This window comes from Osmerus mordax, chromosome 19 (genome assembly GCF_038355195.1).
Source record: "Osmerus mordax isolate fOsmMor3 chromosome 19, fOsmMor3.pri, whole genome shotgun sequence".
Taxonomy (NCBI): domain Eukaryota; kingdom Metazoa; phylum Chordata; class Actinopteri; order Osmeriformes; family Osmeridae; genus Osmerus; species Osmerus mordax.
In genome coordinates, this window is record NC_090068.1 from 14,469,589 (window position 1) to 14,489,948 (window position 20,360).

The following is a 20,360-nucleotide window of genomic DNA, read 5'->3' on the forward strand; positions in this document are numbered from 1 at the left end:
GGGGGGGGGAAGGAAGAGGAGGTGTTGACCACTCACTGTCTGCTGTCATCTGTGGCCACCCCTACCCCCCCCCCCCCCCCCCCCCCCCCCCAGCAACACCCTTCCTGTCTGGGTGATAACCATCTCTGCCAGCCTGTTTGGATTCCTCCCTTGCACCCCTGGAGTAAGAGTGCCTGTAATCTGGGGAAACACGCTCCAGCCCTCCAGCAGCTCTGAAGGACCCTCTCCTCGTCCCTTCAAGTGGTGGTGGGGGGGAGGGTGTCTGACCATCCCTCACACACCCCGGCTGGCTCTACTCCCCCCCCCGGACGTTTGAAGTGAGGAGTGAAGGAGCAGGCCGAGGTGAGATGTCTAGACGGCCTCTTACACCAGCGTGTGCTCTGACAGAGCTTATCTTCCAAACACACTCTGGAACAAAAGCCTGGCTGCTCGGCCCCTGACAGGTGGGGAGAGGAGGCATCACCCCTGAGGGATGACCTGACCTGCAGGGCATTTCTCTCATACCTCAGCTGAGGGCTGAGGCTCGGGCTGGGGTTGAGGCTGGGGCTGGGTTGGGGTTGAGGCTGGGGTTGGGGCTGGGGCTGGGGTTGAGGCTGGGGCTGGGTTGGGGTTGAGGGTGGGGTTGGGGTTTAGGCTGGGTTGGGTTGAGGCTGGGGTTGGGGTTGAGGCTAGGTTGAGGGCTAGGGGCCTGGAGGTCTAGTCCTACGGCTCTGGAGACACAACCCTTACAAGCATGCGCGCAGATGGCACTGGGGACGGGGGGGACATGTCCCCCCCAGATTCCTAGTGACCCCGATCCGTCCCCACCACTCTCTCTACGTAAGGCGACAAGCATCAGTTCATAACTGCACAGCTGATTAGGCAATGTTAGCAATGTTAGCTTGTATTAGCGTGTGTAACGCAATACACTTTGCTTAAATAAGCAAAGTGTACAGGTGGCTGAGCGGTGAGGGAATCCGAAGGTTGCCAGTTCGATTCCCGGCAGTGCCAACTGACGTTGTGTCCTTGGGCAAGGCACTTCACCCTACTTGCCTCGGGGGAATGTCCCTGTACTTACTGTAAGTCGCTCTGGATAAGAGCGTCTGCTAAATGACTAAATGTAATGTAATGTAAATGCTTATTTAAAGTATTTTTGGAGCCGGCGTTTGTGCTTTTAGGTTTGGCGTCTTCCTGTTTGTCATGGAGATGACGTTAGTAGCCCCGTTCGTTTGGCTGGTTAAAATTTAAATGTTTGGCTCGCTCCCTTCCATTAACCTATTGGTTGCCATCAACCACGACACAAAAAAGGCTCAATGGCATTGCTGTGTGCCATATTCACCAAGACAGACTTGACAAACTGGACAGACAGCCCAGCAATATCTTCAGGGAAATGAAAGGAGGAGAAATGTTTTTGGGACCTATTGAGTCTGCCTCTAGAGGGTACATTTGTTTGGCTGCAGAGGGAATTCTTTTTTTTAAACAAATTTGGTTTATTATTGGAAAAACAATTACAAAGAAAAGTCATACTTGCAGAGGGAATTCCGAATATTTAATTTAAAGTGTAAATTTCATTTCACATTTCATGCTATGAAGGCTATACTTATTTTATTTATGTAAATCTATTGTTTAAGTGTTTATACTTTATACCGTTTACATACAAATTGTTATATTAGTAATAATTTACATCCTGCTGAGATCAGCAAATGTTTAAATAAAACATTTGCAGAGGGCATGAAGTTTTGGTGCGTGATTGACATACTAATGTTTATTGCAGCTTCATATACTGAAGCTGCAATAAACATTGCCTGTCTGACTGGTACTGTATATATGTATATACATATATATAACATTACACAAAATAACTAATTGAGTTGGAATCATTTGCTGACAGCTTGGTCCCCCCCAGTTCAAAAATCCCATCTGCACCCCTGCTTACAAGCGTCCCTCCTCTGGCCTGCCTACCACGTCTCCATCTCTCCTTCCCTGGTATATCTTTTCTTGTTCCCCCCTCCCCTCCCCTCTCTCGTCTTTGGCTCTCTGGCCGGCAGCACACAGACTGCCTCTGGCCGGCAGCACACAGACTGCCTCTGGCCGGCAGCACACAGACTGCCTCTGGACGAGTCAGACTGCCTCTGGCCGGCAGCACACAGACTGCCTCTGGACGGCAGCACACAGACTGCCTCTGGACGGCAGCACACAGACTGCCTCTGGCCGGCAGCACACAGACTGCCTCTGGACGAGGCCTGCAGTTGGGTATCAGTCTCAGTCTGGCTGTCTCATTTCTACTGTATCTCGATCAAGGCAGCTCATCTGGAGCCTGTGTGTTGGCTGGGGTATGCTTTTATCCACGCGCCTGACTCTCCTGCTATCTTATCAGCCACTGGCAGAGCCAGAATGGAGCCAGGGTTAGGGTTAGGCCTCCACAGCAGAAAAGGTTCTGGGTCTGAGTTCCGCAGGCACAACAGGTAGGAGGAGGAAAGAGAACAAGGTGAAGACGAGGGGCAGCATGGATCTTGCTGGGATGGGTTCCTCACAGAGAGGTGTCATCATGTCTCGCTGGGCTGTCTGGCTGTGACTGACCCTGTGGGGCCTGAGGGCTGTGACTGACCCTGTGGGGCCTGAGGGCTGTGACTGACCCTGTGGGGCTCTGTCTGGCTGTGACTGACCCTGTGGGGCTCTGTCTGGCTGTGACTGACCCTGTGGGGCTCTGTCTGGCTGTGACTGACCCTGTGGGGCTCTGTCTGGCTGTGACTGACCCTGTGGGGCCTGAGGGCTGTGACTGACCCTGTGGGGCCTGAGGGCTGTGACTGACCCTGTGGGGCTCTGTCTGGCTGTGACTGACCCTGTGGGGCTCTGTCTGGCTGTGACTGACCCTGTGGGGCCTGAGGGCTGTGACTGACCCTGTGGGGCCTGAGGGCTGTGACTGACCCTGTGGGGCTCTGTCTGGCTGTGACTGACCCTGTGGGGCTTTGTCTGGCTGTGACTGACCCTGTGGGGCTCTGTCTGGCTGTGACTGACCCTGTGGGGCTCTGTCTGGCTGTGACTGACCCTGTGGGGCTCTGTCTGGCTGTGACTGACCCTGTGGGGCTCTGTCTGGCTGTGACTGACCCTGTGGGGCTCTGTCTGGCTGTGACTGACCCTGTGGGGCTCTGTCTGGCTGTGACTGACCCTGTGGGGCTCTGTCTGGCTGTGACTGACCCTGTGGGGCTCTGTCTGGCTGTGACTGACCCTGTGGGGCTCTGTCTGGCTGTGACTGACCCTGTGGGGCCTGAGGGCTGAAGGGGCAACAGCTGGGCCAAGCTGTGAATCACTCTGTTGATAAGAGCCTTTTGAAGCCAGAGCGCAGGCACTCAATCCCTGGCTTCCTATCACGGCTGGTGCCGTCAGGGACAGTTCTGCTCACGGCAGAACTGTCCCTGACGGCAGGAAAGCTTCAGAATTAAGGGCAGAGTTGTTCGTTCACTCACACACCCAAAGGGTCCCCTGTGATATGGTCACGGCCTGATCTGTAGGGAGTCATTGTCAGACAGGGCCACATTTTACATTTTGTAAGGGTTAGGGTTAGGGTTTAGGGTTAGGATTAGTTTTTTTTACATGAACAACATTTAATGAGACCAAGACATCCAGGTATTAGCCTATCTAATTAATGTGTTTTTTATAGACTTTTTCTTTGTTTCACAGACAGTGAGAAATCATTCTCCAGCAAAGTCAAGTTTATATTTGTTGTTGGACAGGACACACGTCTGAAGAAGATGACTGAGCAACAAAATCGTTTCACAAGATGTGATTTTGCTCTATAACCTTCGCAGTGAATGAAACCAGCTCATCTAATTAGACCTGCTTTGTTTTCCTTTTTATTTGCAGAGGAGATCTTGGATTTACCATAATGGGCTTTGCAGAGCTAAATGAGCTTAGCTCCAAACAAGGAAGCTCAGAGCCCTTTGTCGTCTCTCTTTAGCCAAATAATCATCTTTTGTCAGCCTGATCCCTTTGAGCTCAGTCTGCCGATTCCCAACGCCCCAATCCCTGCTAAGCCATGTTCCCCAGCGTAAACACCAGACCTGTACGGGCTGTGTGTTGGGGGTGAGCTTCAAGTGGCCAGATGACTGCCTCCATGGGGGATTTGAAGAGGGCAACTTTATTATCTGACAACTTACAGTCGCTTTTCTGTGGTAATCCTGTCAGCAGCCATCTCTCCCATCGTGAGTTCCAGCACCTGCCGAAGTTGAAGCCTGAGGGACGTGCTTGTCACACAGGCGGAGGTGACACCTGCCCCTCAGGTGACCTGCTGGAGGTGACACCTGCCCCTCAGGTGACCTGCTGGAGGTGACACCTGCCCCTCAGGTGACCTGCTGGAGGTGAAACATTCAAGCATGATCAAATGTTGTTGTTTTTTGTTTTAAAATGGTAAATCGTACTTGAAGGTCACTTTGATCTGCTACAGTTGTTGATAGAAGGAGTGAAAAAGGCCAGATTCAATGTAGTTGAAAAAATCACACGTTTGATAAGTATCAGTATATATTATAGAAGTATGCAAATTTTGTCATTTAGCAGATGCTTTTATCCAAAGGGACTTACAAGAAAGAGCAAAAGGTGCATAGGTCAATGATCATAAATGAGATAGCCCGAAAACAATGTGGGTAGCAAAAACATGAAGCATACATTGTGAAAAGCAAATAAGTGCAAATGGGTAGAACCAGAAGAGCATGTAGTTAAACAAGTTACAGTTAAATGACATGATCCTCGAAAGTGCCCAGAGTTTACCTGGAGGTAAGCAAGCAACAGTAATATAATTCACAGCGAGTACAAGTAGCTAAATCAGTTACATCGAACCAACAAGTGCAACAAGTCCCTCAATAGGTGTCATTGTGTTCCTGGAGGAAATAAACTAACATCTGATCCAACAAATCTTTCCTAAATACCGTTGTACTCCCGGAACAAGTGTGTCTTAAGCCTTTTCTTGAAGGTGCAGAGACAGACAGTATCTCTGATGGAGGTGGGGAGATGATTCCACCATTGGGGGGCCAGACAGAAGATGAGCTTGGGTTGGGAGCTGGCGCTCTTGAGAGGTGGGACCAACAGACGGTTGTCAGAAAAAGAAGATGAATCTGATGCAGGCTGTGATGGGTAGCCAGTGGAGTGAGATGAAGAGCGGGGTGACATGGGAGCGTCTGGGTAGATTGAAGATCAGGCGGGCTGCTGCGATGCATATACATATATATTGGTACTGGTTCATCAGAGGACACACATGTTCACACACATGCACACACACATGTACATACACACACATACGCACACACACACATCATTAAGCACAGCATGACATTGGCTCCAGCACACACAATGACTCCATGACTGACTTTAATAAGGGCTGCTGAGAGAAGAGAATGGGATTCATATTATTCCTTTACATTCATCAAAGAGTAAACATACCTGACCCATGGAAACCTGCCCCTTCTTGTTAATGCTGAAGGCATGGTATGTATTCACTCTGACACTGCATTCTGCCATGTGATGCTGGATCCAGACACTGCTCTGATCTCTAATTAGAGACTATATAACGCTACATTGTCAAATATCATTCAGCCAGCGTCATCCATGATGTTCTCTGAAGGGCGGAATATTCTGTGGTGTGGACCACAAGTGAGCTGAACTGTTGGCCCGCATCTGGTCCCCTTGCCACCCTGCCATCTGGGATGAGCGTCACACCAGAGGAGCAGGGGAGCAACCGAGGCAGGGGGGTCAAACGCAGGTAACAGCTCATGGGGGGGGATGTGGTGCTTGAAGTTTGAGAATAACGTTCTCATGATGTTTATGCTGGTGGAGGGCAAGAGTAGGCCAAATCCTATCAGAGCAGTGAGCTGTGAGGACCCTGTGCTCTCCCTCTGCTCTGCTGCATTAGGCTCACTCAGGAGGCCTGCTGATCTGGACGTGCATCCCAGCCTGCTAAACATCAGTGAGGTAAAAGGAAACCCCACTGAAGTGTGGTGTCTGATTGACTGAAAGGATGGTGGTTCAGAGGAGCGCTCCAGATCAGGTGACCCCGTGGAGCCCCTGCTGGCCGGCCGGGGCAGACAGGGTGGGGTGGCTGGGGAGCCAAACTGCCCTTCTGCCCTCATTACTCACCCTCATCATCTCTCAGACAGCAGTGAGGTTGACAGTCAAGCCTGCCCGGGGGGGGCTACTGACCTGATGAGCTCACCGCTGACAAGATGTCTTTTGACGGGAATTCCAGGGCGTCTGCAAGCTCTGCTGCTGCCTCAGTCTTAGTGAGTCCACGACTGAAACGTAAGGTACATAACACGCCCTAACCCTAGCCCTGGCCCTAACCCTAGCCCTGGCCCTAACCCTAGGTCTGGCCCTAGCCCTGGCCCCGGCCCTGGCCCCGGCCCTGGCCCTGGCCCTAACCCTGGCCCTAACCCCGGCCCTAACACCAGCTGGCTCAGTGGGTGGACGGCCTTGCCGCAGTGGCCTGGGTTTGAATCCGGTCCGGGCTCTTTGCCGCATGTCTTCCCCGCTCTCAATTCCTGCCTTCCTGTCTACCTTCAACCTTCAACTGTCTGAATTACTTAAAGCATGGACATGCCAAAAACACATCATAAGAAAATATGCAGATTGCATTCAGATTGTATTACTGGATGTGCAATGTCCTTTTAGGTTTATGATTGATGTGATGTGGTTGTGATTGTGACTTTAGTGTTTACCTAAGCACAGTGGGGCCTCAGAGGTGTGGCTCCCCCCCCCCAGCAGCAACCCAGTGCCTCTCTCCACACGCTGGTGTCTCTCGCCCCTCTCTGCTCCTCTCTCCACACGCTGGTGTCTCTCGCCCCTCTCTGCTCCTCTCTCCACATGCTGGTGTCTCTATTCCCTCTCTGCTCCTCTCTCCACACGCTGGTGTCTCTTGCCCCTCTCTGCTCCTCTTTCCACACGCTGGTATCTCTCGCCCCTCTCTGCTCCTCTCTCCACAGGCTGGTGTCTCTCTCCCCTCTCTCCACAGGCCGCGTCCGTCCACTACAGGGCCCTCTCTCACAGTCACGCAACCCAGCACAAGGTTCCCTGGCTGGCTGTAGTGAGTCAGGCTTTCTGCCTTATGGAGAACACATGTCTATTAAGGAGCCACGGAGCATGGGGCTGTGCTGTGGTTCATGGAGGGAATGATTACAGAGACGGGAGGAGGCTGCTTGTGACCTTAGCTTTGCTTTTGATCATGCACTTCACCAAGGTGACACTGAGGAACTGCAGAGCTGGGCCCGGCAACGTAGCCCTGGCAATGGGCCCTGGCAACGAGCCCTGGCAACGGGTAGCACAGCTCGGCTCTCAAAGACGGCAGGGAGACAGTCGGGGAGTTGAGGCTCTCGCTGCCTCAGGAGATCCCAGCTCAGAGCTCCTGGAGAAGGACAGGTGGGCATTAGGACCCAGGGGTCAAGTGTAGCTAAGATGTGCTTCATTCATACTGTTAGATAGATATTAAGAAGCTTCATCTGTCATCAATGTCCTGTTTACATGCCAACATGCCTGACCAATTAAATTCGGCAATTAATAGTCAATGACAATCCATGGTATACATCCTGTTTGCTGTGGCTAAGACACAAATGATCTCAGGTCATGAGGAATTCATGGGTTTCATATAAATGTCATAATTTGCACTTGTTGGCTCTATATTTACATTTTGGAACATAAAAGACGAAAACTCAAAGGTTACAGATCGAGTATCTGTTCCTGTTTCAGCAGGTTCAGATTGGGGATCCACCAACTGAAAGCAACAGACGTTTTAATGTTTGTGGATAACAGATGAACGTTTACTGATGTCTTGTCTCTTGAGAACACACACTGTGGTTTTAATCTGCACTTACTTTTGTTTCCAGAAGGGGGCAGTGTGTTGGATTAGACACCAGGGAGCACTGGATCCATTTCCTTCTGCATGTTAAAAATATGAACTATTCAGTTCACCTAAACACAGCAGCTCCAGCTAGCAGTCTCCTGTCAGTCCTTCCCTCAGGAACAAACACCGGCTGCAGAACCACACCAGCTACTCTGCTGCATCCAACATGAGCATGTTCAACACATAAACACCTGCATAACTGTTGTGAACTAAATATTGTGAAATAACTCCATCTAACATGAGTTCAATGGTTTATTTCAGAATGTTTAGTCCACAATGTATTATAACATAATCAATACTTTACCTTGTTTATGATGATGTTCCTTATCGTTTTGATTATTATTGATCGATTGATGAAGGTAGTCATTCCTTTTGCCTCATAGTGAAATGTCAGACCTTACGGGCAGACACACTAAAGATAATGTGTGCTAAGATTCTCCTTGTGTTTCATAAAACGTTGGTCCCATAACTGTTTCAAATTTCAAAACACAAACAACAAACGTGCTTCTGGTTAAATACTGTTTCCTGTGCTCTGGAGCAGAAGATCTTCGGTCTCGAGGAACACTATTGTCACAGGAGCACAGGTGGCCCGTTGAGATATTCGGCATGAAATTACATCAAACAGTGCAAACATTTCCAAATGTTTGTACAACTTGATCTATGAGGCGGCAATCAGTTTTTTTTTGAGCCACAGTATTTAATAGCTTATTCTTATTCAGTAGGCTACGTGAACGAGTTGTTCATCGTTTATCGGTCATTGACTAATAGCCTACGCAAAGGCCAAATGTTCACTCCCTGATGATTTGGAGGTCGGAAAGAGAGGTTCTCTGTTAATTGCGAGCAAACCAGAATGTAGGCCAACAATGGTCTGTAACTATAATGAGTTTTGTGATAATCGTTGAAGAAAGAAAAGAAAAAGAACGTCAGTGCTCACTAATTAGGAGCTGAGGCACTGGAGATCCTGGTAAGCCTTTGTACGCGGGTGTGTAGAGGCTGCGAGGCCGGCAGGCAGGCGACAGGCGCCGGTTCTGGGACAAAAGACTGTCTGCTGCGAACTCGCCCGGCTTCCCAAGCCCCTGTCCCTGCATGAAATCCTGCCGCGTCGCTTAACCCCTTCACTAAATGGTGACATTTTGATCAACTTTCTATCTCACACACACACTAGCATTATTGTCATTACAAATTAACTCAGGGTGATCAAATAATGGTTAGGTGGACTTATTGGTACAGTGCTTAAAACTCATTGAAATTTGGAGAATAAAATTGTTGTAATTCTAACTTCATTAACTTTAATTCTAATTTACCATAATGACGGCATGGAATTATTGACCGATGAGCACGGGAAACTAAACCATGTCGAAATACATAGATTAGCCTATGAAACACACCAAAGTCGTGGAAAGTGTATAAGGTTTCTGAACAAGTTAATACAACTACATTCATGACTTAAATTTTCGGCTACACGGGCGGCAAATAGACTTTTCGGAGCAGGTGAACATTTATACGTTGATTAAAGACGGTGTTTAGACTCATCTAGGCAATAATTTCCTTAATTTAAAGTACATGTAACTTGTTAGCAATGTTTTGATTAATGTTGGCCTTTATTCCAAAACCAATCAATCATTGTTGACTGACTGTAGTTTTGTTGCTGGTTAGTTCAGGGAAATCATTATATTAAAGCATTAACATGTTTAATGAAAACGTAGACCGAAGAAAAAAAGAAACGTTAAAAGCACGAATCTGAAGTTGCATGTAATTGTGGTGTGCGTTTGCAACATGAATCCTTATTGACAAATGTACATTAAATTCAGCTAGTCTAAACCTTAGCTGGCACTGATAATATTTTTGCTTTTTAAATCACATGAAATACTAGTTTAAAGCTTTCATGTATCCACAAGTGTCAGGATCACAAGCAAGTATATGGATTGATATAGCTGTTACAAGACAAATGTTTAAAATAATCCAAATATTGATTCTGCGATACCCGCTTTTACAGTAGGCCTACTGATAGAATTTTGATTTAATTAGGCTACATCTTTAAAATATCTAATGAAATATAATGTATAGAGTTAACAAAGTAGAGTTGTTACCAATAAAATACTAAAACTGAAATCGGATCGACACATTCTTTTTTATTGAAAGTGTGATAAACACAACAAAAGCATATTAATTTACCCGAATAAACCAGCACAAAAGATGCCAATTTCGTTTCCACTAACGAGGTATAGTATTTAGTGCTGGTGAAAAAGAAACCTGAGTTTTCTCTGCCAAATACACGGTGCTCTGCTGTCTTGTCAACAGTATTTGAAATAGTTTACCGGTGGCACGCATTCCTTCATATCTCACTGGCAGGATAAACAGTGAAGCGTCACAAACTTTTGAAACTCCTCGTTTTCAAAAAGCTCTAAATGGTGTCCATGTACAATATTTCCATGTAAAAATGGAAATTAAAATGCAACAAGTGGAAATCTAAGTAATATATACACACCAATGTACATGTTTAAATAAATAACAAATTGTGTATTCTATTCTCATTCAATTAGTTTACAGTATAGGCCCTATATACAAAATTACTTTTATTTGTAACATAAATAATTCAATTAGACCAACAACTTCAATCCAAGGAGAACAGATTAAGAGTCCAACCAGTTAGGGTTCTTTCGATCCCTTTGTGAAATCAGATTAAATTGCCTATATTGTGGACTTAACTCTTTCTCAGTAGGCTACAGATAAGTCCCATAACCACAGTGTCTTCCTGGCTCAACATTCCAAGATGTCATGTGGTCTTTGTAAGCGCACAGAAGTTACCAGCACCGTGTTTCCCTCGGTAACTGGTGAATATGTTGCAGCCAGTTTGAATATTGTTTTTTTTGTCACTTTGGGGAATCTATTGTAGGGGACACGGTTTGTGTTTTTTCAAGTCCTCTCACAAGCCTCTGGATGTTCTGCAGTTCGTTGGTGGAATCCTTCACGGATGTTTTGGGCGATGCTGTCCTCTGGTTGGAAGCAGCTTTGATGCCACGGTGCTCCAACACCGGGCTGGTCTCTGGGCTGCTGGACTTGGACACCTCGGCAGGGACGCCCCCCGGCAGGCCAGTGGAGAGCAGGTTGGAGCTGGGGTGCAGAGACGTGGGGATCTGGTAAGGGTTGAAGCGTAGCCGAGGGCGAGAGCTAAGGAAGGCGCTCCTCCCCAGCGTGGAGGCAGAGCAGGCGGGCAGACCTGAAGCTGCAGCTGCTGCTGCCATGTAGGTGTAGGGGTACGGGAACAGCCCTCCAAAAGGGGGCAGCGAAATTCCCTGTGCAGGAATAAAACGTTTTCATTCACAATACAATTGAATTCACTTTAATGACCCCGAAGGAAATGTAAACATTCACATTTACTCAAAACTAATAGTTGACAAATGGGAAGTGCTTGAGGCTGTTTGAATGCTGGGCTGTATAATTACCTGAGAGGCCAACATATGCTGCGACAAGTGAAATGGGAAATGATTAGGAGAGCCTTGAGAGGACAGGCCGTTCTCCAAGCCACTGGCCCCGGACACAGAGGCAAGCAGATGCCCCATACCCATGGTGGAGAATGCTCCAGGAGCCATTGCAAACTGCCCGGGGTGGAAGAACAGCGGTTGGCCGGTATTTAGTGGGTTGAAAAACTGCTGACTGTGCAAGCCAGACAGGGCAAGGCTTTGCAGGTGACTGGCGCTGAAGTGTGAGGGGCTTTCCGTTTGAACCATTAAAGGAGAAAAGCCCTCCTTAACCCCACTTAAGCCAGCGTCCGTGTCCTTCTTGGTAAATTCTGTCTCCTTGCGATGTTTACTGTCCAACTTGTCCTTTTCAAGATTTCGAATACTAAACACAGAGTCACTCTCTTTTCTTGCATCTTGGCAGTCCATCCTCCTGTCTCTGGGGCTGGGAGGGGAGGAGTGCTCACCCCGCGGGCTGCTGGCTCCAGGGGAGCACTCATCTTGGAGGTCGATCTCCTGGTCGCTGTCGGTAGTCTTCTCATCTGGAAATAAATAACGACATCTTAAGGACCAAATTATTTTTTTCAAGGCTTTGTGTGTGAGGCTGTACTTCATGAAAGCCAACATAATCCCAGTGATGGCTGAGCTATTTTGGCGTTTAGAGTCATTTCTACTCCCCCCTTGATTGACGTTGGCAAGATTGTCAAATATTTTACGTGGACTATCAGTGGATAAACAGCCACTATATAGGCTCCTCTCATCATTTGCATGCAAATTCATTTCTGTTGACAGAAATTCGAATCGGTTGAAGTAGGCAAAATGAAATATTCAAAACCGCAATAGGGCAGTCCTACTCAAATTAAGACGCATAAACAAAACGGATTTGGATAGTCACTGCAAAAACATGGTGTTGAAGTTCTTAAGGCCCGTGCCTGACCATAGCGTCATCCAGCCGTCAGTAGGTGGCGCATGCGACCAAAGCAAGGGCTGACATAGTGCATATTAACCAATCCCATCCTCGTATTTATCAAACTCTCGTTGACGCATTAGCCTAATTACCTTCCACATCATCCCTGAGTTTAATCTCATCACAAACACGTATACTGTTTCACATACTATTATCCTAAAATACATGCTCATCTTTAATTAATGTGATTTTATTTTCTTGGCCTATAATAAAGACAAACACGTAGAATCAATGTTCCATGATACGGGTAACACTCTACGGCCTACCTCGACTAGCTTGGTTGAACCCCTGCGGACTGCTCCGGGGTCCGAGGGGAGAGTGGACAGATTCCCTTCCAGTTTGTTCACAGGAAGAGTCATCTGAGTCGGCGCAGTCGCCGTCCGCTTTGCTCTGGTCTTCATACATTTGCAGCGATGGAAGTGTTAACTGCTTCCTGCAGACCGGACTGAAATTAGTTAATGCATCTGTATTTCGATATATCACATCATTCGAATAAAACATGTAGGCCTATACGCTCTATAAAATTTTATAAACCTTCAAATAGGCTACACGACTGAGACAAATCTAGGAACAAAAACAATGTAAGCCTATTTATTTGAATAGCCTATGTTGGAACTTTCTACGCCTATGCATTGATGAATTATGACACTATACCTCGAATGGCCTATATTAACAATAAACACAATTTCTCTAGGCCTACCTCTTTTCTCTTCTTCCATTTCCTGTGTCTCTGAATCCTTTGGCAAATGGATTGTTATCGATTTTTAGTTGAGTTATCTGGATCAGAGAAAATAATTGGTCAAAGAAAACGTAAACAATAAAATCCCACATAACAGCACGCAAACACGTTTAGTAACCCTAACCCAGACCAACGCAATATTTAGCATAGAACCTACCTGTTAGGTCTATCAAAAACTGATCCGGTAAATTTGCACCAAGGAAAGTACGCTATCAAAGAGAAACTGTGGGTTCGAGAAGTTACTTGGATTTTTACCGAAAAGTGAGTCAGGTTGTGTTGATGACACAATTAAACACAGATTATTCTTGATAGTTTAATAGCCAACAACAACTGAATAGCTCCCATTATGTCGTACAATTATTTATAGAAATTGGGTTATACATCACGTCCACCTTTCTTTAACTGTTCTCATTTGTATAAATTGCCTGCATGCATTTGACCAGCGCTGATCTCTGTCTTATCGCTTCTGCCCCCGTAGTTGGGGGCATATACATAATAACACCATACGCCCATCAGAAAACATGTATAGGCTAGGTTACCCCAAGTAACCTCACCAGCGATGGAATGCTTACGAGGGCCATTGAATTATATATACATTAACCAAATTACGTGTGCTTTTAGCCTACTATTTAATTTTACCATTTCAGCCTTTCACACACACACACACACATACACTATATGATGAGGAGATATGAAATATAGAATATTTCTTCCCCATAAAAAAGCTCACCTTGTCGTTCTGATAAGCGGTGACTGCGATGAAATCGGTCTCTGGGAAAACGTATGTTCGGAAAGTACTGTACGGTAGCTTGAGGATGTCGTTGGCTCTCACTATGTGAAACCGAGGCTGGTATTTGTGCATAGAATTCAATATAGTCTGGAAGCAGAGAGAGACAGGTTAACACATTAACATATTTTTATGGATGCCGAGAATGATAGGCTAACGGATGACGTTTCTCCAAATGGCAATCAATTACGGCAAATCGTAGACTTGTCATTAGGAGACATATGCATGAGTGGCACTGCTATGATACCAACTAGGCTATATAGGCCCATAGGCTATGTCAGTTATAGGCCCTATATAGGACTATATATTTTTGTGTACACGTATTTACACGGATGTATTTCAACATTCAATGGGAGAAAAAACGAACTAAAATCTATGCAGAACATAGGCTAATTGTGTAAGCTACCAGCAACTTTGCGCTTTTCTCGTTAGGCCTACAACATAATCATGTTAAAATTCAGTTTCACTGTTAAAATTCAGTTTCACTGATGCCAAGCATTGGTTGTCTAGGCTGCAAATTACACATCCATCAAGTGGGCTAGGCAAAACTACACACAATTATGTTTTAACTAGAGTCAGAAGGCCTATACCTTAAATAAGGTCCTGCATATTGCAATAAAGCATCTCCCTAAATCGTGATTATTTTTTAAGCAATTATTGAGCAACAATAAATAGGCTATGGCCCTATAATTGCATAAAGGATAGTCCATATCGACTTATGTGTTATTGGCAAGATAAAAGCCTTTATCGCTAAGTGGCCTGTTACAATACTTCTCAAGAATGGACATTTTTGAATTATTTTCTTAATAAGACGCAAACAAAATGCTAACATAGTAGCCTTTTCTATACTAATCATATAGAACTCATATGATTATATCAAATTGACAATTATGCCTACTTACAAATCCATGTTTGTCTGATATATTATTCGTCAACTTGAGTTTATGGAAAGCAACAGGCTTGGCCATCCACTGCTCCCCGGTGGCAGGGCTGTCTGGGTGGATGTACATTCGCTTCGGCATCTCTGGGTCGGCTTTTCCAGCTACCATCCAACGCGAGTTATGGAACTTGTAGCGGCAGTCGTCTGCGGCCACTATATCCATTAGAAGAATATACTTGGCTTTCTTATCGAGCCCATTCACACGTACTTTGAATGGCGGGAACATCCTCCTGAAAATAAGAAATACAATCCTTGTATGATTTGTTATATTTCGCTTTTACACACATAGGCAGGTTCAAATCCTATAAGCCTGTGCAGACTGGCACTTACTCTGCAGTTACTGTATCTTCCTTCTGCCTAACCCGTCTGATGCATTTGATGTGGACAAAAATCCTAGCTCAGCTTTCTTCCAGAATAACAAAATAGGCTAACTAGCTAGGCTATAGTATGCTTGGTGCCTGCTCTGTTTCTTTTTCTTGCGCTCAACCATGTTTGCAAACAACAATAACCTCTCTTTTGTCACAGGCCTAAGCTACAGAGTTCAAAACCCCAAATGATCTAACTTTATTTTCCACAGGTTGACGGTGTTTGTAAAGGCCCACGGCATGCTTTGTCTTATCGGAAATAATAGTTTTTCTCCTTGATATGGTCTCTGTCATTTTAGAAAACACGATCGCGTAAAGCTTGATCTATGAAACTACAAGCACGGTTATTTGACGGCCATTATGTATCTCCGTCATTTGCCCATTATTGGTTATATTTTGTGGACCAAAACATTACAAACCAATTACACAATTATGTCCGTCCACAACTCTATCATAATAATATTTCAATAATATTTCAAATCACCATAAACAATATTTAGCCTACCTTCCTGATTTTGTAATAACCATTTCGGTTCCTATTTTGTGAAATTGGTCCCATAAATCCTTGGCCTCGAGAGTGACTTTTGGGTCATCCTCCACCTCTTCCTCAGGCTCCAGACTCTTCAGGGAGCGGAGATGAGCCGACTGGTGGTGATGCCCCAGCGCCGCGTGCAGTCCTGCCTCCGCAGCTCCACTGAGACCATGGTCCGAGAGTGGCTTGGTGAGCGCGCCGGGAGGCAGCGCCAGGGCAGGGAAAAATGACGGCTGTGCGGCAGCGAGAAAGGCTGACATTGGAAAGTCGGCCGGCCGGTGCGCGTGGAAAGGGTGATACGCCATGGCAGTCCCTGTGTAAACTGGATCTCTCATCGGTGCATCCAAAAATCAATTTGAAATTATTACACGCTAGGGCCCACAGCAGATGTATCGGTTTGTATCCAGATTTCCAATCAGAATTAGAGCTAAAGAGTAGAAACTGTTGGTCTGCGCGTTGCCAAGAGCCAAAGCGTCCCAGACGTTTCCACCAGCGCGAGGAAGGGTATGCCACTTCTGATGTCCCCACGCGGCACCGTTATGATATCCGTCAGAGACGGAAGCGACACTTCGACGGCAAGGCTGAACTCCCTATACCCACACCAACATAGTTTCATGTAAATATAATCAGTGTTCCAACTCCAAAACTGCACCAGTACATAGACGTCCTGTCCTGATCACCGTGGAACTGTGACTGCCAAACATGTCCCTCCTCCCCGGCTCCATACACTAATGAACCAAGCCCCCTTGATTGACGATTTTACGCTTTCCGGACCAATTGTAGAGCTCTATAGGCGTGGTTTTGACAGCTCCGACCAAGATCGGTAAGGGGGCTGGAGGTGTCGGAAGCATTAGCAGTAAGAAAACATGTCAACAGAATAAAATATTAACCAATGACAGAGTAAAGATCTTGAAATCCCACCCCCTTCCACCGAGAGCAGCTTTCGGACTGGCTGTCCCGGATGCCTAGCGAGGAGTGAGCCAGAAAGGTTTTCTCACATTTCTCTGTTTGCTGGTTTACCGGATAATGGACTGTCAGTTCACTCATGAAAACTACTTTAAACACCACGCAACGTATAACTTTAATTGGTTGCAATTAGTTAAAAACAAATACTTTTCACATATTAGGTATGAATAATATAGCTTTCAATGTTTTTTGCATTTTCAAAACACATTAATCGTTTCAGAACGGGGAATGCCTATAGCATATTCCTTGTCTTTCAGTAAAAATATTAATACGCCATGAAAAAGTAGGTTATCTGTGCCTGTGAAAGTTTATCATTCCTTTGTTTAGCTAAAATTAATCTATGCGATTCCTCATGTAGGATACACAATACAGCTCTTTGTATTAGATCATTTAGATCGTAGCCTACATTTAAGCAACTGCAATTGAATGCAACGATTTACTTAAAGCTGATTGCACTAGTTAGAATGCATGAAATTATCTATAAAATCATGTCCATGTAAACAGCAGCTCAAAGACAAACATGCAGTCCACGGAGTAAACATGAAGCTGAGACGGCAATGCTTCGAGCAATGACTTATAGCCTCTAATGTCCAGAGGAGGCAATTGAACAATTGGGTACAGAAGTTAACTTATAGGAAATAAACAGGAAATAAACGGACTACTCAAAACATATGGCTAGCCGGTGTCACGTTCTGGAGGGGTATGATGAGCGGGGTGACTCCGAGGATCACCGTTGACGGTGGAAAGAATCGCAGCGCAGAGATGCTGGTCACATCCGCGTTATTCCGAGGAGCAAAAGTTGCACCTTTCAAACTGAACATATTTCTGATATTCGTTTTGTAGATGTTTAACTTGGCCTATATCTAAATACCTATACCCTACAACTTTAAGAAGTCCGGGTGCAGATCTTTGATTAAGAGGCTCCACGCCTGGCGCCAGTCTGCTGGAGTCCCACAATAAGACACTTCTCTTGTCACTTCATATTTAGTCCCAGATCTTCAAACAGCTCCAGTCCAGTCGGCATCCTCTGCCTCATCAGAACCTTAAGCTTTGGGTTCTGCACATCATTTCCTCGAAGGTTATTTAAGAAATGTTTATAGGCTATTTAGTCCAATGCTTGGATGTACATGAATGAAGCGATGCCGTTTCTTCAGTACGGTGTGTGCTGACGTCTAAACAATTCGTCCTCAGAGACACAAGCCTCAACCTCCAGCCTAAAACTCATCCAAAATTCAGCTGAATATACCTGCACATGAGGGTGAGACTTTCAACGATCAATGTGGACCTAACTGGATGGTTTTTCACTGCGTATTCTACACTATAGTCATTGTTATGCTAACCCAAAGTGTTATTGATAAATATGGTAATTATGAGTTAATTAAGCTATTGTCTTTAACCTATAGCCTGACTGAGTGCCCTGCGTGACTGTTTGCAAGGTATTCATAGTGTCATAGATTATCTGTAGCTATATCAGTAGGCTAATTGTGTTTTCAGTAAACATATTTGTAGGACGAATCAAGCATTTAGGAAAAGGGAGTGAAAATAATAAACAAAGGTTTCAATACCTGTATACACCTGCTAGTAATGTATCCGTTACAATTAAACATTAAACATTAGTTGACAATATTCGTAACTTAGCTACAGAGAGCCACTTTATGTTATGACCTTTGAATTTGACATTTCTGCAGCCTTGCTTTAAGAGTTGTAACGCATACACTCTCATAAATATTTCGAAAGCCATTAGATGTAGGGTTAGGCTCGGTTTCCATAACCCTGTTTAACGGTGTTTTTTAATCTAATTGATTAATACCGTTTTGTTCAAAGAGATTCGCAATTGTAGAATGTCATAATTTATCCAAATACATATCAATAAATACATGTGGCCTACAAGTTATGTCTATAATTTTTTTTTATTATGCTATGGCTAATAAAAGATGGACATTAGGCTATCTATTGATTTGCAGTGCTGATTTGCAGTGCTGATTTGCAGTGCTGATTTGCAGTGCTGATTTGCAGTGCTGATTTGCAGTGCTGATTTGCAGTGCTGATTTGCAGTGCTGATTTGCAGTGCTGATTTGCAGTGCTATAGGATAAAGTTCTGTTATCGCCTTTTCTCATAAGACCCACGTGCTTGCATGGCTACTGAGATGAGATACATGAGATAGTAGCCTACCACTTTACAGGAAAAGTCTATGAGAAAAGCATTAACAATTTTCCTGAAGTTGATTGTATTACTTTACTACTTTGATAACTAAGTTTAAGTGGAATTTATACTTTGCTGTAGGCAAGACATGTTTCGGCAATGGTAGTTCTACCATGAGGCCCCACAGATTCTATAAAGGTGTTAAAAACACACAAAAACCTTTGAGATTTTATACACAAGACAAAGTCACAATCCAAATATGTAGACGACAAACCAGGAGTTTCGTAGGCTCGGGTAGGCTATACAGTCACATTTATACTAATAAGTCTTATGTTATTGTCAGGTAAAACAGGGTGGACATAAAATAAACTAGAATATGCCAGGAAATAATTGTTTGCTATTGAGTTCTAAAAATAGACGACAATGGAAAAGTTATAGTAGAATACAGACTTCTATTTCCTGCAATAACAAATGTTAAAATATGCTTATAGGCAGCACGTTTTGTCAGTTTCCTACAGTCGAATATACTCCATGTCTTTAAATATGTTCTACATTTCCTTTGCAACTTTCTATCCTTGCTCTAACATCTCTCTTTGCAACTGCTCGCTGGCTATATTTATCCTGACTGGAGTTCCCGGCGCCAGACCGTTTAAGACCTGTCACAGCCTCTCATAATTCCCCGTCATAGAGCACAGAGCTGAGGGTACGAAGGTCCAACACAGTCCCGTCTCCCCTCTTATCCACTGACTTCACTGGGTCTTTCCACCGTCATTACGTTTCTGGTTTTATTCATTCATCGTTCATTAGGTGACTTACTATTTGATCATAGAGAGTTACTTACTGTTTGATCATAATTGGCCGCGACATCTTGCTGACTTACGGTGTCATCCCTCTTCCTACGTAAATCATGAATGACTGATGAAAAACAGAGATATTATTAGTGACAACGACAAACACACATTTAATGCTATATACTTAATGTTTCCATTGTCCAACAACTTATAATAAGGTGGCCTTGGATCGGATTCTTATATAACACAGTGGCTACAAGACAGGTTTCTAATAGCAGTAGGCCCCATGCATGTTGCAAATATGGCTATTTGCGACATCTCAACGCAGGAATTTTATTGGTTTGAATGCTGTTGACGTTTTCATGAGCCGGTCTAGGCAGGGATGACAGTTCAAGGGCGACAGGCTGCACCGTGTCACATAGGTAACAGTTGGGGGCGCCAACATAGCCAACGCTTAGCTTTTGTGATAGGATACACTAGGCATTTGGGAGAACGTGCTTTCACCAGGCCCCTTAGTCCAAAACGTAAAAGGTAGGCTACTTGCATTTTCCACGATAAAAATTTAATTCTACCAGTTTAATCACCCAGCAAGGACATCAGACAAATCCCTCTGTCGAGGTGGAATTTAACGTTTTCGCTGTGATTTGATATTTGTTACCGTTTGATGCAAGCATGGTTCACAAGAGGTGATTTGGACAGTCCTTCCCGAGGAACACTAAGCAAGGCTTTGATCACTGAAGCGTTCCTTGTTGCCCACTGGTTCCGTGTGTGCGGCAGGTGGGTTTTCGCTGAAACTCTAGGAATTGGC

At 45.1% G+C, this 20,360-nt stretch overlaps 1 protein-coding gene across 2 annotated transcripts; it reads right to left on the reverse strand.

Annotated features, from left to right (window-relative positions):
* Positions 1–9,979: 9,979 nt before the first annotated feature.
* Positions 9,980–16,307, reverse strand: LOC136963006 (T-box transcription factor TBX2b-like). Of its 2 annotated transcripts, none has more exons than XM_067256968.1 (7): positions 15,626–16,307; positions 14,718–14,985; positions 13,759–13,905; positions 12,990–13,066; positions 12,556–12,722; positions 11,308–11,864; positions 9,980–11,157 (listed from the first exon to the last, which is right to left on the reverse strand). In XM_067256968.1, the coding sequence occupies exons 1-7, from the start codon at positions 15,985–15,987 to the stop codon at positions 10,735–10,737; spliced, it is 2,001 nt and encodes a 666-aa protein (XP_067113069.1). In that variant the 5' UTR covers positions 15,988–16,307; the 3' UTR covers positions 9,980–10,734. The 2 variants fall into 2 exon arrangements, with proteins under 2 accessions (XP_067113069.1, XP_067113068.1); XM_067256967.1 differs by having other exon boundaries at positions 12,556–12,734.
* Positions 16,308–20,360: the final 4,053 nt, after the last annotated feature.